Raw genomic sequence first — 26,117 nt, forward strand, 5'->3', positions numbered from 1 at the left:
ACAAAGCATATCAAATTTCATAATGCCTTAAACCTTAGAGGCTCATATTATGTTTTGTGGTCACTGACCCTCCATTTATATTTACAACACATTTTGGCACTGCGTTCACACACTGACCAGAGATTTGTATGTACAAACTTAAAAATAATTTGAGTAAATCTTTAAGTTTGAACAGATGAAATAGGACATGTGAAGCTGTATATTATGCACACAAGGAAAACATTTATTTGCTAGTGATAGTGATATAAGCACTTCAAAGCAAAAAAAAAAAAAAAATGGACAAAATAATACATAATACACTGGGCATCAAAAACAGTTACTAGGCATCATTCAGGCTATATACATTTTAATACATGATGTGAAAAAATATTATAGATTTTATTACTGTATCAAACATCAGCAACCAAAATGTGCTTTTTTAAAAAAGGTCACTGCAATTCACATACTTAAAAAATGGGAAATAGCACCAAAACATTTATGCAGATGTTCTGATAGCCTAGAGCATTTAATCTGAATGTGAACTGGATTTGTGTGAACAAATGAACAGAAACAGTTGTTTAAACTCAGATCTTGCCTTTTATCTGCAGGTGACCACGCTGTCAGACCTGGGTCACTTGGTGTTAAAAGATTCTTCCTGTATAAATTCACCCTATCATCTAATAGTCTCTTTTTGCCTTGCCACTTTCACAATCTACAAAACTTTGAGCTCAACAGGCAGTGAGAGGCTCAAACTGTGACAAGCCCTTTAGACTGCTTATTTTAAATCTCTCTGTACATAAATGTAGTTAGCAGTGTTGTGTGAAAGCTGCCTCTACTTTCTGTGGAAAGTCAAACATATCCCTCATTCACATCTCTTTACAAGTTGCCATGAAAATTTTGATCTCTCCCTCTCTGTCTTCAGCCAGCAGACTTGTGTGAAAGGCCTTTTTGAAGTTCTCGGTGAAAGTCAGATCTGTCTCAAACCGGATCTTATTGGCCCAGATCAGGGTCGTCCCTGGTTGGCAGAAATGCTTCATGGTGACCAGAAGCTCATCTAGGAAGTCGTGATGATAAACCACGTCGCTGGCCAGCACGTAGTCGTAGCGATACACAGATTTGGGGTAAGTGTGTTCCAGGTCGGGACCCCAGCACAGAGCTGCTACTTGGGGTGTGTACAGGCAGCGCCCCCTGGTGTTCCTCATCAAATTGGCCTTTAAGTTGCCCAGTACATCAGGTAAGTCAGTGGCTGTTACTGAAGCGCCTGAAGACACAGAATTAGGATGTGTTAGCACCGGTAACCACAGTAACATTAAAGTTCCATACCAGTCCTATTCTGACTCCTTGTCAACAGCTGTGATGAATCAAAAGAAGACTATCGCTTCCATTAGTGTTGGCAGAAAATGCTTTGGCAGCTTAGAGACCAATGCTAAAAAACGCAAAAAAAAAAAAAAAAAAAAAGTAAAGAAAAAAAATAGTCTTCGAAACTTTTAAGTTACTGGCTGGCACATGCTTTTGCTAAAATTACTGTCCAATCCAATCCATCACAATTTGAACACAGAGGGCAGAACTGTCGTGCAGGATGATTGGCTGAAAGTTGAACCACCACACGAGGAAACATGTTTCTTACATGTAACGTAGAAACAGACGGAACACTTCTGCTGTTCACTTCTGCATATGCATAAGCTGCAAGGTATTAATTATTGAATTAATCCTATTAATGCATTGGAAGTGATTGTAACAGTAGAATAGTCATTTTAATAAATGTCAATGTAATTATCAATGCTTTGCAACAGTTTCACAGAGCAACTTTTGACTTTTTTTAAAAAAATATGGATGGGAATGAATTGTGGTACATTAGCCTTGCCTTCTGAGCTTCCTAGGCATTTTCTGCACATAAAAAACAGATATGATCACAAATGTTGACAAAAAGTAAGGGTAGGACTAGTATGGGCCTTTAATAATGTACTCAGGAATTTAAGAATTGTTTTTAGTGATACACAGTATCTTAACAACACAGATCCCATCATCTGCAACAACAATAAAACAAAGCAATACAGCTAAAAGAAGTAGTGAAATTACCACAATACTAGTTCAATTCAATGCAATTTTATTTGTATAGTGTCAAATCATAATAAAAGTTATCTCAAGGCGATTTACAGAAACCCAACAGATACTGGTCAATTCCATGGACCAAAATCTCCCCCAAGAGCAACCACAGGGCAACACTGGCAAGGGAAAAAAAAAAAAAAAAACTTTTAAGAAGGCCAAAATTAACTTTATCTTCCTTCAGCCCTATACCATGTACTTGGTGTTGTATGTGAACTCTTGTGTATCCTGTTGTGATGCCAGTGCTAAAGTCAAGTTCAGTTCCTTACATATTTCCTGTTGGTGATTCTGCCTGTCTTGTCGGCTCGGCCAGCAAGTTTGACTTAGTGAACGTTTGCTTACCCAGTAGAGCGGCCACGATGGCTACCAGACCTGTGCCTGAGCCCAACTCCAGGACCGTCTTCCCCTGCAGGTTCAGGGTCTGCCTGTTTTTGTCCAGGAAGGAACACAGAGACAACGCCTACAGGACAGACGAATGTTACGGATGTCAAATGTGGTTTTGAAACTTTGTCATTTAAATTGCTGCATGCTGGTAGAAAAACTGCTTCACCAGTGATAAATTAGATTAGTAAATGTTATTGGCAAGAAATATTGCAGAAACTGAGAGTGTCTGTAACCTGCACTGTGGTAGGCTCTTTAATGTTAAGAGATACTCACCGCTGGCCACATCACTGCCCCATAGGTGTCTATGGACTCATAAATGCCAATCTCCTGTCCTACATAGTAGTAGAGATCTTTGCCATGCCTGCCATACCAGTTAGGAGCCCAGACAGGCTTTTTCTCTTGATACTCAGCGGTCTGCTTCACTTGCTCCAGCCCTGCACAGAGAGGATTGCTCAGATCCAAAACATTTTCTGCAAGGGAGTTTCAGTTCAGTTCAGTTCAGTTTTAAGTGTACCATGAGGAAGGTTCGGTTTGCAGATATGATTTACATTATAAACATACAATTAAAAAACAAACAAACACAGAAACAATAGAACCTCATAAAAGCATAAGGAACCACCACAATATGAGTGAATGACACCAGATGAGTAAATACTTTCACAGGCATGAAATTTGTCTTCTCTGCATGTGTAAACTCAGTAATCTAATTGCACTGGAGATAAATGCGTCCCTTGTCCTTTACCTCTTGAGTTTAGTCTCTCTAATCCAGTGCTCAATCTAAAGAGGAGGCTGGGTCCAAAATTGTATCAGCCGTCCTCGCCATATGCCTTGAACATTTTTAATTTAATTGTGCCTGACACTTACCAGTAACTTTACCAGCTGTATCAAATGTCTCAGTGTGTGTTTTGCTCAAACTTAAGGATACAAGGATACAAGGAAGTTTATTGTTCATTATACAACAGGTTGTATAATGAAAGCTACCAAACCAGACTACAATAAAGAAAAACAATGACTAATAAGACCTGGTAAAATGTGGTCATCATTTCACCACTTTTATGTTAGATTAATTGATATTTCTCAGAAGAACAAATGCTTTTACATGTTGTATCTGCACTCATGACAAAGAGAAAATTTGATATTAACAAATTATCATCATATGTTCAATATTAAATGGATGAAAACAGGCAAAAAATAGTCAAATACTATAAGGGACGATGGTTTATAGTAAGTATAAGCTCAGGTGCATTTACACTGATGATGATGATGATGACTCACCGGTAACGTCTTCATCGCTGTCTGCTGTACTACATCTTGAGTCAGCATCCTCTCTTTCATCCTTCTCATCCTCTTCATAGCCTTCGTCTTTGAGATCTATTATCTGCCCAGATGATTGACTCCACCTCTCCTCTTCCTCTCTTTCTGTGCTCTTCTCTTGTCTATCCTCTTCCTCCCCCTTCACTCCTTCGCTTTCTCCTTCCTCTATCTTCTTCTCTTGCTCCTCTTCCTCCCCCTCTCTGAGCTCCTTCTCCAGCATATCCTGCAATTCCTCAGTCACATCCCTTTCTTTCTTTCCCTCTCTGCAAGTTGCCATGAAAATTTTGATCTCTCCCTCTCTGTCTTCAGCCAGCAGACTTGTGTGGAAGGCCTTTTTGAAGTTCTCGGTGAAAGTCAGATCTGTCTCAAACCGGATCTTATTGGCCCAGATCAGGGTCGTCCCTGGTTGGCAGAAATGCTTCATGGTGACCAGAAGCTCATCTAGGAAGTCGTGATGATAAACCACGTCAGCAGCCAGTATGTAATCGTAGCGGTACACAGACTTGGGGTAGGTGCGTTCCAGGTCGTAACCCCAGGACAGAGCTGCTACCTGGGGTGTGTGCCTGCATCGCCCCCTGGTGTTCTTGGACAGGTTGAGTCTCAAGTTACTCAGAACATCTGGAAGGTCTGTGGCTGTCACCCAGGCACCTGAGGACAACAATAACATCAGAGCTTGTCTTCCCAGAACAAATCGTTTCAGAAATGCACTCTGATATGATGGTATAAATTTTATGTGATCCTCAGATATACCAAGTAGTGTTGCTACAATGGACAAGAGGCCAGTTCCTGCTCCAATCTCCAGGACAGCCTTGTCCAGAAGACATAACTGTTCGCAGTGAGTCTCAAGGTAGTGACAGAGAGCCAAAGCCTGAGGGAAATAAAGATTGTCTTATCATTATGTATTACTGTTTAATTGAACAGGTCACTCAAAATACACACACACACACACACACACACACACACACATACACACACACACAAATATTTACGTGCAGTCTACCCCTCCAAATAGTTTGTGTGTGATTTAGTGAGGTGTCCAGTCTACCACAATCTCCCCATCCCAGCGCACTAATACAAATTCCCTCCAAAATAAAGAACACAAAGACTTGGCATAATCCACAGCTCTCTGGGGTGATGACTTTCACACATCCCGCCCATGCATGCGAGTAGGCAGTAGGAAGTGGGTAGACCAGAAGTAACAATGGAAAAGCAGCTGGCCTCAGGTAGCACTAGCACGCCCACGTTTGGTGCGACAGTGGAAAGTGGCTATTGAGAGAGCCATTAGTCCCAGGCTAAGAAAGCTTTCACACTGGCACATTCAAAAGTGGGCTAACCCTGTCTTTAACCTAGGGTTTGCTGGCCCTGCTTCAGAGCAGGGTTAGGCCCTTGTTTGTGGAGTTATCCCCAAATTTCAGGGCTAAGGTCTATACTGTGAATTGGGTTTAGTATCAAGGCTAGATCAATAGCAACAGAATGCTTTTGAAAAGCAACAGAGAGTTTGTTGTCCAATCAAATCTGTACTACAATGCCGTGGTCACACTTGGGTTCCTTAGCCCTAGGCTAACTAAGCCTTGGCCCAGGCTCAACACTTGCAGCACAGTTTTGATTGGAAAACAAATATTCAGTTGTTTTTCAAAAGCATTTTCTAGCTGTTGCTCTAACGTTGACTGACTGTCAACCCCAGGCTGAGTGCAGCGTGAAAAGTATTCTAAGGACATTAACCCTGGGCTGAGGTGAGCTGCCTCTAATCTAACTCAGATGACACAGAAACTATATGGATGGATAGACCGCAGTCGTGGTAAATGGAAAAATATATTTGTTGTTGTTGTTTGGTTGTTTTTTGTCCCTTTAATACTGTGACACCCAATTTTACCTTGATAGCGGCAAGGATTTCTGTAAAGTGTATGGTTGCATGTGGGAATACAGCCTGGCTTAATAACAGCGCTTCTCACCCCTGGCCATATCATGCCTCCATAGGTGTCAACAGACTCTTGAATGATGATCTCCTGCCCGACGTAGCGGTACACTTCTCTATCAATCTTGTAGTAGAAGCAGGGAGCCCAGGATGGTTTTTGCTCCCTCTGGACCGCTGCGTCCACGCTGTGCAAATCATCTGCATGGCACATACAAAAGATCAAGTTACTCGCACAGATCCGACATCAGGTTACTTGCATCTCTGTGGTCTGAATATATAGGTAGTGCATCTCAGGTCATTTTTATTGGTGGCTTGGAAACCTTACCTTGCATGCCTCCTGCCTGGTACTTCTCATCTTTTATTTGCCCTTCGACCTTCCCCCCTTCCTCCTCCTCCTCCTTCCCGTTTACCACAAAGTTGTTCTCCTCCGTAAGATACGATGTGGATATAATATCCATATGAAGTTCTGGTAACTACTGGAGAGACAGATATTGTTAGATAGATAGATAGATAGATAGATATACTTTATTGATCCCAACCAGGGAAATTCTGGAAATTCTGTTAGATATGCAAGTAAAAATAGAGCAAAATGGTTGTGGTTCATGCTCTACTGCTGATCAAGACAGACTGCTATAATAAAACTAGTTTAACAGCATGTATGCATGATACGAATATAAGAAAGCTGCTTAACATTTTGCTCTATCCTCAGCCTGTTGACATCTCTGACTTTTTTATCCTGTACACTATTTGCAAAGTTTTCTGTTCACAACCAACTGACATGGTTTGAGTTCAGCCTCTCTCTCTCACTCTGCCACTTTATTAATGGTTACACAATCACTTCTTATGTGTCAGGTCACAATTCACTAATATAAGCCACCTAAGGAAAGACAACAAATCTCTAGCCACTAGAGGCACTCATGCAATATGCCCATCACTCTTAGCAACTCCTCACAGAAACTCTTCTCTTCTCATACTTCTGCATACACAGACAGCAGTAAACATGCAAACCTTCACTGTTTTCCTTAGATTGTTCAGCTTTATGTGATTATTGTTCAGTTTTGAGCAAGCACCACTTTTCTAAGTGGAGTGAACGGTCTTATTTAAAAAAAAAACAACAAAAAAAAAAACCTCTCTCCACAATTAGTTGCTACATCATTTTTCAAACTACCGCTCTGATCAATTTAAAATCTTTCACCTACCTGCTGCAGGAATATTTTCCAGAGATTGAGCTACAGAGCAGTCCGACTGCATCTTGAGACCTCCGACTGCGAGGTTATAGGCAATCAGCATCCTCCAGGACACACCCATCATGAGCACATGGACACAAGCTATTTTTAGAGGGGTAAACACAAGCTAGATATAAAAAACAATACAAAACACAATAACAACAGGTTGAAAGAGAGAGATGAGCCAGTTAGTGACAGATAAAGAGAAACAGTGTGTGTTGTGTGTGTATGTGTGTGAGAGAGAGAAAGAGAGATAGAGAGAAAGAGTGAGAGAGATTTCTAGAATGTCATGATACCAACAGGCAGGAATGTTGATGGACTTTCCTGTAGGTCCTTTGCACAAAAGTCTGCGCAGTCAGTCCTGGTTATAATATGAAGATATGATAAAGGTTGTACTGCCTTCTTCTCCGTACCAACCCCAATGGATGATTTGCATAGATTATAAATTCAATTCATGCCGGATGTTTTCTCTTGCTGTCAGTATGCTGACCTGCCGATGCATCCTTTTCACTTGTCAGTCTACAAATAGGCACAGAGAAACATACAAATGAGCCATGCGGAAAACTGAGCCAAGCTCATCCACAGGGCTCAGCTGTGGTTTGGGTTTGGCTTGAATATGGCAAAGTGAGTCTCAATCTGTGATTTGTTGAAGGAGCAGTGAAATATTTCAAAACTTTGAAGGTCACTGTCTTATTTTTATCGTTATTCATTCAGTGCCACATTTATTGTCATTGGAGGATGGACATAGTACATGACATGTACAATATTTAGTGAAGAGGTCTTATCAGGCCAAAAGCCTGGCCTACTTAAAATGAGACACATAGTTTTGAACTTATTCATGCTGTGTTTATGCCCCATTACTTTGCTGCAGTGCCCTCGGTTGCTTCTTGTGACTGGAGGTAACAGGATAGGGCTGTCATGCACTTTGTCCAATGCAGACCCCAGGACAAGAAGGGATCCCTGCAATACACACATGAATTACGCCTTTCTTCAGTAGATTTTGGCAGCATTTGAACAACAAATATAAATATTACTTCTCCAGTTTCTGTTATCGTCATACTAAATACTATATCCTGACCTCGTAAAACCTGAAACTTCATCCGGGACTTCTTGGTATTTTCTCTGCCTTGCTTGATTTGGTATGTAGGAGGTGAGTGATGATTATGGGGACCTGCGGTGTAGAATGATAGGTCATGGCCTTGCTGTTACATTTATTATTGTGAGCAGCCTTTTCTGGAGAAAAACAATATTTTTTCAAACTTGATGAAAGGCAGGATGGCAGTAGTTTACATCTGCATCCTGTCATGCTTTCCTTGGTGAGAAATCACTTGTTAGCAAGAGATTCAACTGATAAGACAGCAATAAAATGAACCAACATTTCAGCTGTCCCCGACAGGGGTGTGTTTGTTTTGACAGTGAAGCATGATGCTCTTCTGTCTGCCTCGGATAACCTCTCCATTTCTCATTTATCCTACTCTTAAGCACTCCTGTCCTCCTGCAGCCAAACAACACATATCATCACAAGGAGAGGATGACAGAGATTGACCGAGGGCAGAAAATAAACTTGAAAATGTTGGGGGATTTGGAATCATAAATTAGATGTGGGATTTAATAAGTCTTATTAATAGTAAGTGGATCTAACCCAGTTCTTGCAAGTACATAATCAAGCCAAGCCACCATCACTGTGTGTGTTCAAATGGTGGCCATGTAAGGCTACTACAGCAGCACAATCTCAACTAGAAAAGTGCACTCAGAGTGCAGATCTCTGCCAGGTGTATCTCCCCTTCCCCGGTGCTTGGACCTAGGAGGCAAACCACCCCTTTTTTCTCCAGGAGAGAAATATAGAGGCACTGTCTGCATATCTCCCCTTCTCCTGTGCTCAGACTACAGTTTTTGCAAAGGTTTTGAATCACCACATCCATAACAGGTCCTTGATCATACTTTATGTACAATAATGCGAGATTACCTGTGAACAGATAGACACACACAGGGGGACAGACAAAAATAGTGTTTCCCCCGCCATTACAAGACTTTTACGCAGCTCCCAAGTTGACTGAACAGGAAATATAGGGAAAAAAACTTGAATGAATTTGCAGCATTTAAGCTGAAATAACCACCAAATAAAAACATTTTGCCTGTCAGCTCGTGGATGTACAGCCTCTTAGGTGGACCTTAGCATGAATGCAACCAAGTGAAATATGAACTTCTACTTTCCAAACAGCAAAGGTTTGCAATGTGTGAGAGAAAGCCAGAGTGAGAGAGAGAGAGAGAGAGAGAGAGAGAGAGAGAGTGAGAGTGAGAGAGAAAGAGAGAGAGAGAGAGCAGTGGTGGTTAAGTGAGCTAGAGAGTGAATTATGAGAGGGAGCGGCAGTAGAGCAAACGTTTTCAGAGAGAGAGAGAGACAGAGCAGTGGTGGTCAAGCCAATTAAAGGGAGCGCCAGTAGCAAGAACAAATATTTCTCAAAGATTTTGAACCACTCTTCATCATACAGTTAGAACTGCACACAAACAGGGTTAGGGTTAGGCTTAGGGTCACTTACCTAAATGCACTTGTTACTAAATATCAATTTACTCAAGAAAAACTTTGTCCAGGTGTCTTATCCAATTAAAAGTAAGCAAATTAGTTTTTTGTGCATGTCCCAACACGATTGATTTTACTGAAATTTGCCACTTTGGGCGCAGTCCTTGCAAACATTTCGATCAAACATTAATGGAAAGCTAGGATGATTGTGACATACTATATTCATACTGTCAGTGTATTCAGTTTCCCTCACTGAAATGATTTTAAATGTGAATTACATAATAAACAGAAATAACTGCAAAGAAGCATGCTTTCAAACCATTCAAATGTGTTCAAAAAGTAATGTCACTTATTAGTGAACAAATTCAAGTACACTAACTGCAGCATCCTAAGCAAAGCTACTTCCTGAGTTAGAGGAATGCACATGGTCTTCTGAAAATGTGTTTTATTTTTGGTTTCTACTGTACTCTACTACTTTGTGTGTTGTAGTCTTTACTAGGGATTTCTAACTTCAGGGTCTGATTATTTTCAGGTTTTTCATGCAGCTTTGGTGACTTGACAGGAGATGTTGTGCCAAAGGTCTTGTGAAATTAGATATGAAGGAGCCTATAGAATTATTTACAAAAACAAAACAAAGCGAGAAAAAAAAACATGTTAAGTCAAACAAACAAATTGGAGGAATAATCAAAAACTGGATCCCTCCAGATCAATATTGTGTCAAATTCATTTATTTAAAACCAATAGCACTTGATCAAAGATATACTGTATCTCAAAGGCTTAAAAAATGAGCATACACACAAAACAGCAAACATAAATATAACTAGTCAGCCCTTAGTAGCACTGATATATAAAAACAAGAATATAGAATGAACCTTGATATTGTAATATACTGAGCATTGAAATGTCAGCCTAAGGACATCCTCATCCACTGTCATACAATAACAAAATCTCAAAGCAAAAAAATAAAAATAAATCTAAATAAATAAATAAATAAATTTAAAATATATATATGTATGTATATATATACACACACACACACACACACATACACACACACATATACCTACTATGTATTGTACATACAACATGACAACAGTTATGTGCTATTTATCATGATAACATGATAAATAACACTTTCAAGATGCAAGTTGCATCAAGAAAAAGTATACATTTTGAGAGGTATAAGAGCCGTGGGTATATTTCTTCTATATATGTTACTACAGTTGCAAATACAAGCAGAGTCATCAAACAGGTAAGCCGTCAGCAGTTTAGGCAGCAGCCTCTCCTGAGCTGGGCATGGTCCACTTCTGCTTCCTCCAGCCTCGGTACAGTTTGATACTGAGACTGGGAAGATCATACAGCTCCTCTAGGTGGAAGCGTTTCTGGAAGCGCTCCACAAAACTGTTCTCTGGGTCCAAACGGAAGCGCATGGCCCACAAGATCTGCGTGCTGTCCTGGCACAGATGGTCAAAGGTGTCCATCAGCTCTTCCAGGTAAGGGTGGGCGTAGACCACGTCAGCTGCTAGGATGTAGTCAAAACAATGGGTGGCCCGAGGGAATCGCTGCTCCAGCTCCTGGCCCCAGGTGAGCTCAGTGACCTGAGAACAAGATTGTTGTATAAAACAATCATCCAAATCTGAGTGATTTTAGATCTTTATTTTTACACTTATTTGAAGGACATCTCCACCCTAGGATACTAATGTAGTTATATATCATCCATCTGTGATGTCCAGTGAGTTTCAGGGGCTAATCTGCAATTAAGAGTAATTCACTTCCCTGTTGTGTCCACTATTCTTCAGCTACGTCCACCTGAAGAGATTTATTACATTGCCTCACAGTGACTTCTGACAAAATTTGATGGTGGAGCGAGATGATTTTTAGTTGAGAGTAGATGATCTTACTCAAAATACAATATCTAAATCTAAATATATAAATTGTATCTCTTTCTCTGCTACAGTCAAAAGGGAAACCCTGTATGGTTGTTGAATGTCATGGGCAATGATGGTTCTACAAAGAAGCCTTGCTTTTTAATTCTGCAGGAGTGACCCCAAAATTCACAGTACTGTTGATATCTCTGATAGCTGAAAAAACTTAACAAAATGGACTGATAAATGTTAAGGTGTATCACCAATGACTTTTTAAAACCATGCTTTACAGTGTATTCTTCCTTTAAAGGGACCTAATGCCACCAGTATCACTGAATACAAGCACCATACGAAATATCATCATACACCTACCACAGGGGTGTACTTGCAGCGCCCTCTAGTATTACGGAGAACATTGTACTTGAGGTTCCCCAACACATCTGGCAGGTCAGTGGATGTTACCATTGCACCTGGAGATAGGAAGTACAGTTGAGAGTTAGAGGGAATGAGACACCAAAAGGCTCAGACAGAAGAGAAGGAAAATATAATGACAAAAGATGAGGAAAAAAAGGCAGTAAAAACAAACACAACACCAGCTACCACAGAAAATCTTTGTTTGTTCTCGTCATATTTTGTTGAGCCTGTACAGCACTTTGGTCAACTGAGGTTGTTTTAAATCTGCTAGCTGACACTGACATTTACACTGATGGTGTTCATGAGTACCTAACAGACTGGATACTATGGTGACCAGCCCAGTTCCAGCGCCCAGTTCGATCACATTTTTGTCTGTCAGGTTGTACTTGTCACGGTTGGTGTCCAAGAAATGGCACAGCACCAGAGCCTGTTGGGGATATTAAGAGTACCTAATTCAGCTGCATGAGTCAGAAGAGAGGAGCAGGAGCAGTCGTTATAAATTGTTGGATTGAATTACTGATGAATTTAACATCATTAACAGAGGCGCTGATGGTACTGCAGCTGAAAACAGGAATATATGGGTTTATGTGTACCGAGGGCCAGAGCACAGCCCCATAGATGTCTGTGGATTCCTTGATGCGAATCTCCAAGTCAGCAAAAGTGTAGCCCTCCCAGGCCTCTGTGACAATGAGAGATGGGCGGAAATGCCGAGCCATGATGGCTTTGGCAAGCTCTGCATCTGCAGCAAGACCTGCAACGACAACCACAAAGAGACAGGCATCTGTCATAGAAGTAGTATTTTATTTCAGTTGTATTACTATAGATAATAGTCATGCTTAAAGCGAAAAAGACACCGCTATTGTTTGAAAATGGCATTGAAATACTTAATTCCAAAATCAAACATGGGCGATTCTACTTTTGCGCCACTGGAAGGTGGGTCCAGTGATGGCTGTGCATCCTGTCCGTCTGCTCAACATGTCACTTCAAGGCAACATCTCCAAATCAGTTGGTTGAGCTACCATGAAATTTGGCAAGCACATTCATCTTCTCCAGAGGAAGAACCTTGTCAAATTCGGAGATCTCATGACCTTTTTTTATGTCATCATCAGCCCAAAATGTAAACTTTGCACACAAGATGTCACAAAATGTAATTACTGGACAGAGATGATACTCGATGAGTGCAGTCATACTCCCAATAGAAATATTTCCCTTGATTGTGGTGACCCTTTAGAGTCATCCCTCTTTCGCCACCCTCGGGACAAACATTTGACTCCAACACACCATATCTCTAAATGTAATGGACAGACTGCCAAGTAACCCAGACAATGAACCCTATTAGCCTTAGTGTCAGCTTTAGCATGATTCATGCTCCCTCGTGAATGAATCTTATTATTTTTGGGGACCTCATGGCCTTTCCTGTACCACCACGATCAGGCCAAAATGGCAAATTTGCACATTGGATACATTGGATATCACAATGAATATTATTGGATATCAGTGGACTGCCATGATATTGGTAAGTGCATTCATGCTCCCCAAAGAAAGGTTCCTCTTGTTTTTGATGAGCCTGTTACCTTTCCTCTAGCACCACCATTTTAGGTTAAAATGTCAAATGTGATACCTCAGAATCTTGTATTGCCCTGACATGCACCCAGCCACCAGCAGTGGAGGGCCCATACGCATTAATATCATATCAAGAGGTAACATTTGTTTCTCCACTTTATACATGGAAGCCATTTAGGCTCATAATGCCCTGTGATCCTTCTTTGTTTATCTGTAATGTAATCCCAGTGTGCAGTGTTTAGTGTCAGTGTTAATGGATATTTAAAACATCTGACACACAACTTCAGTTATGTAACACTAGCACAGAGAGAAGGTCAGGGGATCCCATGGAGCTGCAATGAAAAGGTTGACTATGAGGTTAGGGACCGCTCTTAGCCCCAGTCTTTTTTGTGTGTAACTATAAGCGGCCACAATAGACATAACAATGGCTGTTGTCTCTGTCATCATTTGACAGACAGTTGTTTGCACAAGCTAAACACTTCAACACTTCCATATGTGCTGGATGCAAGCTATGACAAGCTATTCATACCATGCCTGTATTGAAGATTTACATTTAAATACACATGCGGAGGTAAACAAAAACTACCACCTGTGAAATGAGCAGCACACAGAAGTCACCAGTGTGTGTGAGGGCTCCTAAAAGATTAAAACTGCATTTAAAATTGTGTGACCTTTTTTCTAACGCACAAAAAGCACTGCTAGAGTTTGATTACGCTGGCTGTAACTTGACTAGTGGGTAGTCAACTAACTAGTGTCACACATAAGTTTTTTTTTTTTTTTACATTTGCAATAATTCTTGTAGTATATTATTTGCTCTAAGTCAAACGCTGACCTTCTTCTTGGGTCTTGGAGTCGTCCTTGGACCCTGTGGTATCCATGTCTGCAGGATTCTCGGTCCAAGGAGTGCAGGAGGGTGGCAACACACATCCACAACAGGCAATAGAATATTTTTGGCAGCCAAAAAAATCCCTGCTGTTCTTAGTTTGGGATCCCAGATGAAGTCCTTTGGATTTGGGACAAACTGGATCTGGGTTTGCGCAGCTGGTTGTTAGATGTCTACTTCTGTGGTTTTAAGTTATTACCCCCCACCCCGCCACCAAATCACACGCAACTTTTCCTAGTACTTCTCCAGCCACCCCACCCGACCCTAAACGCCAAGTCCCATTTCTCTCTCTCTCTCTCTCTCTCTCTCTCTCAGGGCGTACTTGAGCCCTATTCTCACGTACTGAAACCAACTGACAGCAACAGCTGCACAGTTAAATGGATGCAATGGGGTTGGGGGGCGAAGAGGAGGAGTGCAAAAGAGAGAGAAAAAAGACAGAAAGGTAAAAAAAATGTTTTAAAAAATTAGGATGAAACATGGGAGAAGCGAAACAGACCTGGATTTAAGTCATGGAAAGTGAAGGTAGTTACGGAGATAGCGACTATTTCGTTTGTGCAAAGCCTGTGTGTGTGTGTGTGTGTGTGCGTGTGTGTGTGTGTGTGTGTGGTGGAAGCAGTGACAGAAGGCAACTGAAATACAGCCTGTGGTAGGGAGCAACCCTGGCAGTGAAATGTGTGGCACTTAAGACTTGCACCTGCCTCGTTCTGCCTGTTAACACACGATGACAACAAATGAAGAGTCAGAGCCAAACCGACATGACTGTGGGAATGAATTATTTTTCTTCACATAATCATGACAGTTTAAAAAGATTTAAGAAATTCTTACATCTTATTGCTACATTCGGTGCTTCTGCTCACAGGTTTCTATTGGTATGTATAAAACTTTTTCAAACACACAAATATTGTTCAAAAATATTTAATAATAACAATAATAATGTTACTATAAATACAGTTCATCAGCTCAATTCACCGTGAGTTTAGAAAATACATCATTTTGCTTCCACACTTGTCTCTGGACAAAATAAGAAAATAAATATCAAATGCAACATTTCATACTTTACTTCAGGGTGTCATATTACTATAATGATCACTGAGACTCAGAGTTCCTTTTCTCATAATTTCTTCCCCCTGCCCCTTCCCCTTCCTCTTCCTCTTGCATTTCTCGTGCCACGGCCTCGTCGACTGCCCTCAAACACAGATCGAGCAGTTACCATGGCAACTTCACTATTGCCATCACTGTCCTCATCAGAGCTGCTGCTGCTGCCGCTGCTCTGTCTTGCCTTCTGTGGGATAGTCTTACGTTGAGGGACGTCCTTTTTAGGCACAGAGAGGGACTCGCTCTCATGGCTGGTGCTGGTGATGTCCTTCAGAGAACTGAGAGGTGATTCAACAATCACCTCAGAGCCCAAAAACCCTCCTCCTGCCATAGAGCTTGACCCATTCTCCCGTGTTCCTCCTCCTCCTCTCTTCTGACTCTGGCTTACTGTCTTCCCTTTCTTAGGTTTGGATGGAGAAAGAGTTTTGTTCTCCTCATCGCCATCAATGTCCTCTTCTTCCTCCTGGCCTCCTCCTTCTCGTTCCTTTCTCTTCAGGCAGGTGACTGCACGGCGGAGTCGTTGGCTGCGGATCGCCTGCTTCTCCTGCTGCTCCATGCGAAAGAACGAGTCGATCCGCAGCTGAGTCTGCAACGAGGCAGAGGAACACATGGTACAAATTAAACTGACTGCTTTGCCTTTTTCAAGACTGCACAGTCACACAGGAGACAAAGGTTTTGCAACCTTTACACAGCAGTATTTAAGTGGCACATAATTGTATATAGTAGCTACAAGAAGAAAGACACTCAAGCAGCAGAACACAGCCACAGTTATATATGTATGTATAATGCCATAAATCATGAAACATAAATTCTTTGAGAATTTATGTTTCAAAACAAAACAACAACTAAGCAAACTCCATGCAGAATATTATTCACCTACTTGCAAGGTCACCCCAGGCCCCTGGCTTGCAAAGGGTTAAAAATCTGCCTCTCTTTAAAAGCAATATAGTCATAAGTGATAAGTCTAGTCTAAACAGGTGATTCTTTCAGTTACCTGCTGGGTGTTGAGCTGTTTGAGAACGGGCTGGAGAGTCTCCTGTGTCTTCTGACTGCTCCAGCCAAAACGACTCAGACAGAATGTAAGAATGGTTAAGGAAAACACACACCCTCAAAAACACCCACTCACATGCACGTGCGCACACACACACACACACACACACACACACACACACACACACACACACACACACACAGAGGATATTCTTTGATCATGTCCACTTGCGGGCGTCCCCAGCTGAAGGAGCTGTCTGATGGGTCGACAGCAGGTTGCAGGTAGGCCTGGGCCACAGCAGGGTTGGGGAACCCCGGCTGCAGTTTCAAGTCCCTCAGTTTCTTTTTGACCTTGGAGTCCCGCGGGTCAGACACCAAGCGCTTGCTCTTCTGGGCATCGGACCACCATTCACTGCAGGGTAGAGACAGAAAACAGGCCAATAAAACAAACAAGCCTGTAAAAATCCTCAGCTGTTGTGAGCGCTGAGACAGAAACCAACATTTCATTCAACAGAAAGTGAGCGATTTAGTACAAAGGAGTAAAAGAAGTCCCAGTTCGAACATATACAGACACAATGAGGACTCGGATCAATTAGGGGTGCATAATTTATTGTGCTTAACTGCATACTGTAATTTAAGCTCTCACAATTAATAAATGTTTGAAACATCTCAATATCAGCAGTACTAAAACATTTCAATTTCCTTGTCCTTGTGGCTGTTGATTAATAAAACAACTGATCCTTGAATGATGAACACTAATTGAAACACATGAAGTAAAGACCAAAGCAACTCCTCTTTTAAGTGTCAAAATGCAAAAGACAGGATACTAAAATTCACAAGTAACCTGATGAAGGCCTTGTGGCTGAAACAGGTTACTATTTTTTAATGCTTTTATGATCCGATTCAAGTCTTTTGCATTTTGATACTTAAAAAAGGAGCTGCAGTAGTCTTTACTTCTTTTTTTTCATCTGACTCTATAGCCCTTAGACTAAAGAGCACCCAGTTATTACAACATGAACCCACTGGCAGCACTCCTTGTCATCTTTTTATTTATGGAGGAGAAGAAACCTGCACGCAACATTATATATTTTGTCAAATATCAACATTTTGCCTTCTTCTCCTCCTTCTGATGTCTGGCCAGTGAGCCAACATGAACAGTTTTAGTGGTGAAAGATTTATAGCTTTTGAAAATGAAGAGAATAAATTTTCTGAACCATGACACACAAACATGCACACACACCTGAACTGTGTGAGTGGTTCCAAACCAGGCCCAGGGAACTCGTTGAGGATCTCCATGCCAGTGACGTAACCGACCCCTGGGACACCCTCTGTGTAGTCACTGCCCAGCAGGTAGGCCAGGTTGATCAGCTTGGTCCTGTCCAGACCTGGGACAGAGGAGGGCGGGGAGGACGTGAGGCAGGAGATGAGGCGAGAAGGAAAACGAGGCTGAAACTGAACTCCAGCCATTAATTTCCCTGGGGAAATAAGTCATTAAAAGTCCTGTGCACTCAGTAGTCTGGTTGCTGATAGCCCGTCTGTCATCACAAACACACCTGCCTCTGCTATGTGCTACATAAACTGCTCAGATTAGCACTGCGGTATCTTACCCTAGCACACGTTTAACACCCACATCTCCCATTTCCACAAGTTGAAAAGCACCCGATCACACACTACCTTCAACCACAGCCACAAGACTGTGTCTGAGCTGGTATGTTAATTATATAAATGTATCATTCTGTAGCTCTAAATCATAGGAGGGACAGTACATAATCTCCCATATACAAAGACAGGCAGACAGATCAGACACACACACACACACACACACACACACACACACACACACACACACACACACACACACACACACACACACACACACACACACACACACACACACACACACACACACACACACACACATCAGGATATTTGCAAGATTCGAAAATCAAAATTCATGATTCTGAAATTAAATTTAACACCAATTTAACAACCAAAAGAGACAAACTACCCTATCTGCAGTTAAACATAGTTGATGACAGGTCTAAGTTTACAAATGGGCAGTATAAGAGAGAAACATGATGTTCAAAGGATTTGGTAACACAGACAGGGCACAAAGTGGACCGCATTACCAACTCCGTTCTGTAATGACTGTTCTGTATTTCATCGAGAAACTCTCACTGAACTTAAAGAGATTCAAAATGTTTGTTTCAAAATGCTTCGAAATCTTTGATGTAGATTTGAGCCAGCTGACACTGACCCAGCTGGTTCTGCACGTCGATGTACTGGTAGTGTTCGACATATTTGTTCTGGCTGAAGAAGTTCTTGTAGACGTGTCGCCCTCCAAAAAGCCAGACGTCTGAGTCGTCTGTGATGGTCCCGTGGGTCTGGTCGGCACGGTCCAGCGCCGCACACTGAGCCTCAGCCTCCATCGGAGCCACCAGGAACGGCATGCCAAACAACCGCAGCAGCTCCTGTTGCAGCAGAGTCGCCCCGAAATAAGATCAAAAATGAGAAGAGTCAAAAACAGCATACAGGAAAGGCCATGGTTTTGACAGTCAACATCAGCCCATGTATTATTTGTTTCATCTGAATTAGAAGTTTGGATGTTTGTTGTTCACAGAAGAACAAAATACTCAACACAGAGAAAGCAGGTAAACAGGATTATGAAACTGTTGTCTTAAGGCCACTTGAAGTTTTTTTTTTCACTTTCTTGTGCTAGAGATTAGTTGACAAAGACACTATCTGCAAGGTTTACAACCAGGATTTCGACCATGGTCTTACTTTACAATTTGTGTCAGTCAATGCCAGGCTGTTTTTGCGGCTTTAACTCGTTCTATTAATCGTGTCATTTCAGATGGCATTATGAATTATGTGCTGTCTTAACAGCTCATTATTAAAAAACGCAGGGTGACGGGGGGCAGATGAAGTTCCCACACTTTGCAGGACAGCGGAGATTTTGTGACAGAGAAAACACTGACTGTGACTCTTACAGTGAGTGACACACACACACACACTCATACACACACACACAGCAGGGATGCTGAAGTAACACTGACTGCACGTCAATGCTATAAACGGGTTTGGCAGAGGCCAGGGTTAAGCCAGAAACAATTTTATCCTGAGACATCGCCCATTCCACAAAGACTGACACACACCTGCTTTGGGTCATCATATCTCAGTCCAAACAGAGAGTATGTGTGTGTGTGTGTGTGTGTGTGTGTGTGGGCATACATGTGTTTTTTTAACAAGTTCATTTTTATTTTACTTTTACGATTATAAATTGTATCTGCTTATAATTTTTCAATTATTTTGTTGAGGTGCATCTGTGGTGATGCTGATATGTATGTGTGTGTATGTGTGCACATATGTATGCTTATGTGGTTGCATGTGTCTGCATGTGCATAGGGATGCACCAATACTGATACTGGTATTGGTATTGATGTAGATCAGGTTAAAAGACTAGTATCCGATAACAAAAGCCCTGAATAGGCTAACAACTCCCATAGACTTCAAGTCTTTATGCTAAGCTAACACAAATGCTACCCATAGGGACCCATAACTGGATATGCAGAGGTGAAAATGGTATCGAACATCTTGTTTCAGTCTAGGTAAGTCAGAAAAAGGGTATTTTTGCCTTCAGTGTTGAAGTATTCAACTAAAGATTCAAATTCAGAGTCAGCACTGACCAAGTGGTGTTGGGTCCAACCCTGTGTGTGTGCATGTAAACAGTGCCTTTAACACACCTGGCTCTCCAGGTACATCTGTCCACTGACTGTGGTAGCCATCCTCTCCTGATGCTGTTTCTGCTCCTTCAGGTTGCTCTGCTCAACCTGCAGCGAGCTCTCCAGCGCCTCCAACTCGTCCTGCAGCACAACACAGCATCAGCCGCGTTTCAAACATACACACACAACACACACACACTACTGAACTACTGAAGAACCCTGATGTGTTCAGCAGTACAAGTGTTCAAACTCTTCTTTCAAAAGACAAATGCAATTCTAATTTGTCATTATGCTGCCCCGTTTCAAGAGACAGGAAACGGAAAATCTCAGCAACAATGAGGATTCTTTTTTTTTTTTCCTCGTTTCAACTCCTTAGGCCGTACAGGTGCAGCTTATTCAGGGAGCACTTCATTTATCCTGTCTGGGAGATTAGAGTTGCCACATTAATACCACTGCAAAAGACTAAATTTCATTAAAGGCAAAAACTTCCACCAACATCACCTAAAAAACATACACTTGCACATGAGGATAGTTCAAAGAGGAGATGAGGATTTCAAGAGAGACAAAAGCAGTGTTTGGCTCCTGACAGCACACTGCAGCAGCCAAGGTCCAACACCTTGAAAATAAAGCAAGTGTCAAACAGTCAACATCTTGAACTGGGTCCCAGTCAGGCTGGACCGGGTAACAAAACCGGTTCCAGGAAGGACATATAAAACTACAGCACTTACAGAGCAGGCAAAAATGAACATGCAACCAGCATCAAAAACTCTGTGCAGAAGTTGCTACGAAGCTGTTGCAAGTGTGGCAAAACACTGCTTGATGTGTTTTCTTGTCTGCTGTGTTATCCTAGTAGCACTGAGCTGTAGATATTAAATGGAGTGCTAGTAATGAAGTCAAAACTGTGGTATCATGACAGCAGTACTGGAAATTAGCAGTGTAACGATTCATTTATTGCATTGAAGGCATGATTAGACATTTTGTCAATTCAACTGCGTCGATCTGCTAAAACAATCGAATGGAGAGGATTGGTCTGACTGGCCTGAACTGATACGACACACACTAAACTGCTACATAAATAAAAGATTGTGGTGATCTAACATCACATTATAAATTGCAACTTTTTGTCAATAATTCTATTTTTAAAATAAATAATGCAGTTATCTGTTTTTTGTCACATGTCAGAAGAAAAAGCATAGTCTAAAGTTATTGCGCCTATTTATTTAATGAATAGAAAATTGTTGCCAAAAATACAGAATTGAATCGAGACTTGGCTTACAAACTCAAATCAAATTGTCTTGTTGCAAAAAATTTAAACTGCTCTTAAATCGAATCACCAACCAGTAAATCATGGATCACACTGAATCTCTGTTTGGCCAAAAAAAAAAAAAAAAATAAAAAATAAAAAATTCACACCCCTATTGGAAATACTTACAACATCAAAGTGTTCCCATTCATTGATGGCAGGTGTTGAGCTAGAATCTGTCTCTGTGCTCTCCTCCGGCGCTCTCTCTTCAATCTGAGCCTTTTTGTCCTCCAGTTCCTCTGATTTCAAAGCGACTGAGGTACTGGTCAAGCTCTCCTCCTGCTTTTCTTCCGTCTTGTTCCTGACTTCATTGACCTCGCCTGGGGAGACTATTCCGCTCATGTCTCTGGGCAAATCTTCTGCATGCCCTTCTTCCTCTTCTCCATTTGACACCTCAATGAAACTCTCTGCGAAAACACATCAAACAAAGCATTTCTGGTTAACATCTACTTGTTAAAGAAATACTACGTGAGCCTGTTCTTTAACATCTGTTACCTTCTGAGTCACTCTGATCGCTGTCCTCCGTTTTCACGTCTCCGTTTGTCCTATCTTGTATTTTGATGGTCTCCTCACTCCTCTGCTCTGCGTTGAGAGGCTCTCTTTGTATATGAGCTGAGAGATTGATGTTGGAGAGCCTCTGATGGGCGGCAGCGCCCTGAGATTGACCTGAATGCTCCTCTTGATCATGATCCAGGCTCTCAGCAATCCATCCATGCCCTACTTCTCTTCTTTCCACTTCTCCCACTTCCTCTGCTCTACACCGTCTCCCTATTTCTCTTTCTGTCAAGTCTCCTTCTTTTATCTGCTCCTGTGACTTCAATGCCTCTCTCACACTCTGCGGCTCTCTTTCAGATCGTCTGTTAGGGTGCTCTAGTGCTGCAGAGTTGCGAAGTGCTTTGTTTCTCTGTGCTATCACCTCCACTATCTCATCCTCAGAGCTACTGTCCAACAAATGATCTCTGACATGTACATCTTGGCCTGATAAGCTCCCACTGGCTTGAGAATTGATGAGAGATGGGTCATCATCAGCTTCTCTCTCTTCTTCTGAGCTGCTGATGACCACTTGTGGTGCGGGATGCTGACGATATGCCTTCAGGTCGGTGGGTGAGTTGTCAATATGAGTCCTACTTTCAGCTACACCATCGTCCTCCTCAGCCAGAGCTTGTTGGATGGCCAGTAAAGTACGAGGGGACACACTGCCAGCTCTCTTCTCTTGGTCCTCTTTCTCCTCATCTGAACTGTCACCCATGGCAGCCTGGATGGCCTTCAGTGTGCGAGGCGAGGGGGGCAATGTGTCACCCTGAGAAGAAATGGTAGGTTTCGAAGCAGAGGGTTTTGGTTCAGCAGAGGAAGAGGGGCCGTCCTCTTCCTCCTCCTCACAGACGGGACGCCACAGAGGCTCAGGTCTATCTGCTCCTCGCCTCCTGCTGCCTGACAGGGGGCCACCAGACCATGGTGGAGCCACAGGTTGGCTCTCAGGAGCCCTCTCACTCTTTGTGGAGCCTGAGCAACAAAAGGCAAGCGTTATGGACACACCAAGCTGATTTCACAGAACTTTCACTGAAATGAGGCCAATGTTACTTCATTTTGCATTGCTGCATGTCACCTCCTAAAAAAATCCTTGAACACACTACAAATATAACAGCTAAGGGCCAACATGCGCATACGTTTTGCACCTACATGAGAGACATATTATTAATTCTCCATAACAGGAGGGGGCAGTGGTTTTTATTTGTACTGCAAAAACAACCCAGAAGCCTCAGAATCACGGAAAGATATTGAAGCAAACTAGCTATAGTCCTGAGTTTTCACATGATTGTGAATCTGCTCAAACAGGTTTGCTATACAAATCAATCAGTGTTTGATGAGAGGTTGCAGCTGGCACATTATCAATAGGTAGCTAGTTAGCACAAAACAACACAACCTGATTCCCGTTTCTCATTGCCTGTTTTGCTTAAACAGCCAGTCAGAAAACACTCTTTTAAATGATTAATCTGACAAAGGGCTGCCAAGTACCAGCAGTGATGGACACACTGCAAAAACTACAGATGACAGTCGGTCACGGACACTAAACAACAGCCCAGTGAAGGCAAAAGACCAGTGGCTGGTGTGGTGTAGTCAACTTCAAATTTCTGTTTGGCCCCGAAAGAAGGACAGTCTCGTCCTCCTGATGAAACTTACTGGTGACTGTAAAATATCATCAACAAAACTACCTCACCTTTAATAAGTATATAGTGGGCATGGTCCTCTGATACCAGTCTGTGTGACTCTACACTGTGGTTCTTTTGGTCTCCATCCTCTTTGTGGATCTGCGGAGCGCTGCCAGCACTCCGCTCGCTCATCTCTCGCTCCACACCCTCCAGACGCTGGTTCAGCTTGTTCCTCTGCAGCAGGCCGGCCAGCTGGTACTGAGAGAAATCTCCTGAATGCTGTGGGACAAAAAAAAAACAAAGAGTCACTGAGGAAAGTAGGGAAGATGTCTCTCTATGTGTGTGTATGTGTCTGTGTGTGTGTGTGAGAGCGAGAGAGTGGGTATTAATATCACCTCTGGAGGTTTGTGGTACATGGTTCGCCGTCTCTTGGTAAACTCTTTCATGTCTTTGAGGATCTCGTGTTTCATTTCAGCAGGAAGGCTGGCAAACTCCTCAGAGTTGATGTCCACTGAGTTGGGGTCTTCATACAAATCCCCCTGAGACACAGTCAGGAAGATCTGGCTTCAAATATCATTTATCAGAGTGCACCTCACATAGATTAACGTTCCCCTTAGCCCGGATTACAAGACCTTATCATTTCCGATTCTTTTTACATAAGCCGATCTGGCGTCTTTCCTTACATGTGTGTTAATGTTACCTGGTACATGTTGTAGCTGTCAGCCATCTCCTCCAACGCTTTCTCTTCCTCCTCTTCTGAACTATATGAGGGAAGAAAATGGCAGAACAGAAGAGCGATCATTGTTTTTTTTGTTTGTTTGTTTTTTTAGACGCTGAAAAGCTCTCTAGCCTCCTGTGTGGTTTTTCACTTATTTATTCTACTCTGAAAGCTAAAAATCAAAGAAAACATGCACCAATATGTACAGTATTATAAACAACACTGAATACTTTTTAGTTTTGTTTAATGGATTGACTGTATTTGATTTGAGCTAATAATTATCTCTGCTTATGAAGTAGGATGGGGGTTATGTTTTCACCTCATTCAGACTGTTTGTTTGTTAGCAGGATATGGTAAATGTCATGAATGGGTTTGCACAAAGACCAAGAAAGAGCTGATTAAGTTTTCATGTTGATGGGTCAAAAGGGGAAGGTGGTGGGAATAACATCTGCCTGTTGTGAAGGTTCAGGTCAGGGGGCGTCATTTTGTTTTCTATAAACTACCAACTGTGGGCCTGTACAGCCCTTTGAGACGGTAACAGTGAGTAAGAGCTCCAAATAAAGTTGACTCTCTGGTGCCCAGATGACACTTTCAGAGCCTGCATGTCAGCACAGTCTATGTGAACTACACAAACTCTGAAAGAATGTACTTGCCACTAAATGATGGTCAAGGACTGTGGTTGAAAACGAGCCTGCTGGCTAACACTGACACATTTACATAAATGCTGATTAATGTGTGTTGTCTTTTAAATAAAATAAATACAAATACAAATACTAACCGCCTGCAGGACACTGACCTGTTCTTGTCATTGTCCTCTGCAGGTGGCAGGGCTGGGAGAACGTAAAGGTCGTCAACCTCATCTCTCCTCACACTGGAGATGCTGGGCAGAGGATCCTTACTGTACACAGAAAAACAAGGGGCACGGTTCAGACACAACCAGTGAATGTGCAATCTTGTAGTATCTTCATTTTTTGTTTGGACAGTGAGGTAGTAGAGAGAAGCATGGAGTATGAGAGACACACTCTAGCAGGATTTGTTCCTTGGTCATTTCATGCGTTTCAACAGGCAGGCTGTTTAACCACTCAACATTTTAATCGTGTCTCCTCTTTATCATCCCTGTCTCGTACCTGCGGTCTCCAAGTGCAGCTTTGATGGCTTGTCTCTTTAGGAATGTCTTGAGGAGTTTCTCATTGGTCTGTCTGGACTCACGGCTTAACTCCTCCTTCCTCTGTCTCCTCAGGGCCTGCAGGAAACACCACAGGTTACGTTAACAATACGACAAGCAGGGAACTGCACCTTCATTTACCTGTATCGGCTCTGTAGCATTTTAAAGAAATATGCAACGCCTGTCGGTGCCTACCAGAGTCTGCTTCTTCAGCAGCGGCGCGTCACCATCAAATACAAAGACTGGCCTGATGCGGAAGAAGAGGAGCTTGCAGATGCGGTGGAAGAGTGTGAGGAGGTGGGCGTTGTGGACACTGTTCCCCTCACGGTCCCTCACACCCTTCACTGCCTGGTTCAGCCAGATACTGATGTCTGAAAGCCCCTAGTTAAGGTTTACTCTGTGGTTTCACACTGAACACTTCACCCCACACCAACAGGAAGACTTCACAGAGAGAGATGACAAAGATATAAAGCTGGGAGCCCACACAAAACACAGGATAAGCACTAAGTGAGGATACCCACAGCTAGGATCTTGCCCTCCAGGGTCTCTGGGTTGATGGGCCTCCCTGTGCTCTCCAGCAGCCTCCACAGCCCGTGCACTCCCATGGTAACTGTAAAAAACGACCCCACATAAAGTAAATACCCGCTGCAATGATAAGCTGCGCTAAGCGCGTTTGTGCATTTTCTCAAGCGTTTTTTCTAATACCAACCAGTTCAGTCGACAGCACAAAACTGACATAACATAAAGGCACTTTTTCCATTGATGGCAACAATATTTGTGTCCGTAGAGCAAACCATTAACTAC

The 26,117-nt window shown here is 42.3% G+C and overlaps 3 protein-coding genes across 3 annotated transcripts; all 3 read right to left on the reverse strand.

The window, feature by feature from the left end:
- Nucleotides 1–845: 845 nt before the first annotated feature.
- Nucleotides 846–6,156, reverse strand: mettl21ca (methyltransferase 21C, AARS1 lysine a). The gene is made up of 7 exons (XM_030082000.1): nucleotides 6,024–6,156; nucleotides 5,736–5,896; nucleotides 4,534–4,651; nucleotides 3,745–4,431; nucleotides 2,743–2,903; nucleotides 2,428–2,545; nucleotides 846–1,240 (listed from the first exon to the last, which is right to left on the reverse strand). The coding sequence occupies exons 1-7, from the start codon at nucleotides 6,154–6,156 to the stop codon at nucleotides 846–848; spliced, it is 1,773 nt and encodes a 590-aa protein (XP_029937860.1).
- Nucleotides 6,157–10,654: 4,498 nt separating this feature from the next.
- mettl21e (methyltransferase like 21e) lies at nucleotides 10,655–14,145 on the reverse strand. Its single transcript, XM_030048291.1, has 5 exons — nucleotides 14,120–14,145; nucleotides 12,318–12,475; nucleotides 12,034–12,151; nucleotides 11,683–11,780; nucleotides 10,655–11,043 (listed from the first exon to the last, which is right to left on the reverse strand). Exons 2-5 carry the CDS (start codon nucleotides 12,438–12,440, stop codon nucleotides 10,714–10,716), a joined length of 669 nt encoding a protein of 222 aa, XP_029904151.1. The 5' UTR covers nucleotides 12,441–12,475; nucleotides 14,120–14,145; the 3' UTR covers nucleotides 10,655–10,713.
- A 924-nt stretch (nucleotides 14,146–15,069) lies between these two features.
- Nucleotides 15,070–26,114, reverse strand: ercc5 (excision repair cross-complementation group 5). Its single transcript, XM_030048479.1, has 16 exons — nucleotides 26,023–26,114; nucleotides 25,831–25,923; nucleotides 25,509–25,684; nucleotides 25,276–25,391; nucleotides 24,945–25,046; nucleotides 24,131–24,191; nucleotides 23,826–23,969; nucleotides 23,499–23,709; nucleotides 21,776–22,783; nucleotides 21,410–21,687; nucleotides 19,999–20,118; nucleotides 18,513–18,726; nucleotides 17,496–17,640; nucleotides 16,467–16,667; nucleotides 16,260–16,344; nucleotides 15,070–15,851 (listed from the first exon to the last, which is right to left on the reverse strand). Exons 2-16 carry the CDS (start codon nucleotides 25,916–25,918, stop codon nucleotides 15,282–15,284), a joined length of 3,519 nt encoding a protein of 1,172 aa, XP_029904339.1. The 5' UTR covers nucleotides 25,919–25,923; nucleotides 26,023–26,114; the 3' UTR covers nucleotides 15,070–15,281.
- Between the last annotated feature and the right edge of the window lie 3 nt (nucleotides 26,115–26,117).

This window comes from Myripristis murdjan, chromosome 3 (assembly GCF_902150065.1).
Source record: "Myripristis murdjan chromosome 3, fMyrMur1.1, whole genome shotgun sequence".
Classification (NCBI taxonomy): Eukaryota; Metazoa; Chordata; class Actinopteri; order Holocentriformes; family Holocentridae; genus Myripristis; species Myripristis murdjan.

Bases quoted from the DNA above. Each gene is read 5' to 3' on its own strand.
- mettl21ca (XM_030082000.1), bottom strand. From the start codon at position 6,156: ATGGATATTATATCCACATCGTATCTTACGGAGGAGAACAACTTTGTG. The intron at 5,897-6,023 runs GTAAGGTTTCCA...TGTGCCATGCAG, and splicing joins CCAGGCAGGAGGCATGCAAG to ATGATTTGCACAGCGTGGAC. The intron at 2,904-3,744 runs GTGAGTCATCAT...CTCTCTGTGCAG, and splicing joins CAGCGATGAAGACGTTACCG to GGCTGGAGCAAGTGAAGCAG.
- ercc5 (XM_030048479.1), bottom strand. From the start codon at position 25,918: ATGGGAGTGCACGGGCTGTGGAGGCTGCTGGAGAGCACAGGGAGGCCC. The intron at 21,688-21,775 runs GTAACAGATGTT...GTGTTTTCGCAG, and splicing joins CGATCAGAGTGACTCAGAAG to AGAGTTTCATTGAGGTGTCA. The intron at 16,668-17,495 runs GTGTGTGTGCAT...TCTACCCTGCAG, and splicing joins GAACCACTCACACAGTTCAG to TGAATGGTGGTCCGATGCCC.
- mettl21e (XM_030048291.1), bottom strand. From the start codon at position 12,440: ATGGCTCGGCATTTCCGCCCATCTCTCATTGTCACAGAGGCCTGGGAG. The intron at 12,152-12,317 runs GTACACATAAAC...TATCCCCAACAG, and splicing joins GGGCTGTGCTCTGGCCCTCG to GCTCTGGTGCTGTGCCATTT. The intron at 11,044-11,682 runs GTAGGTGTATGA...TCTTGTTCTCAG, and splicing joins GCTGCAAGTACACCCCTGTG to GTCACTGAGCTCACCTGGGG.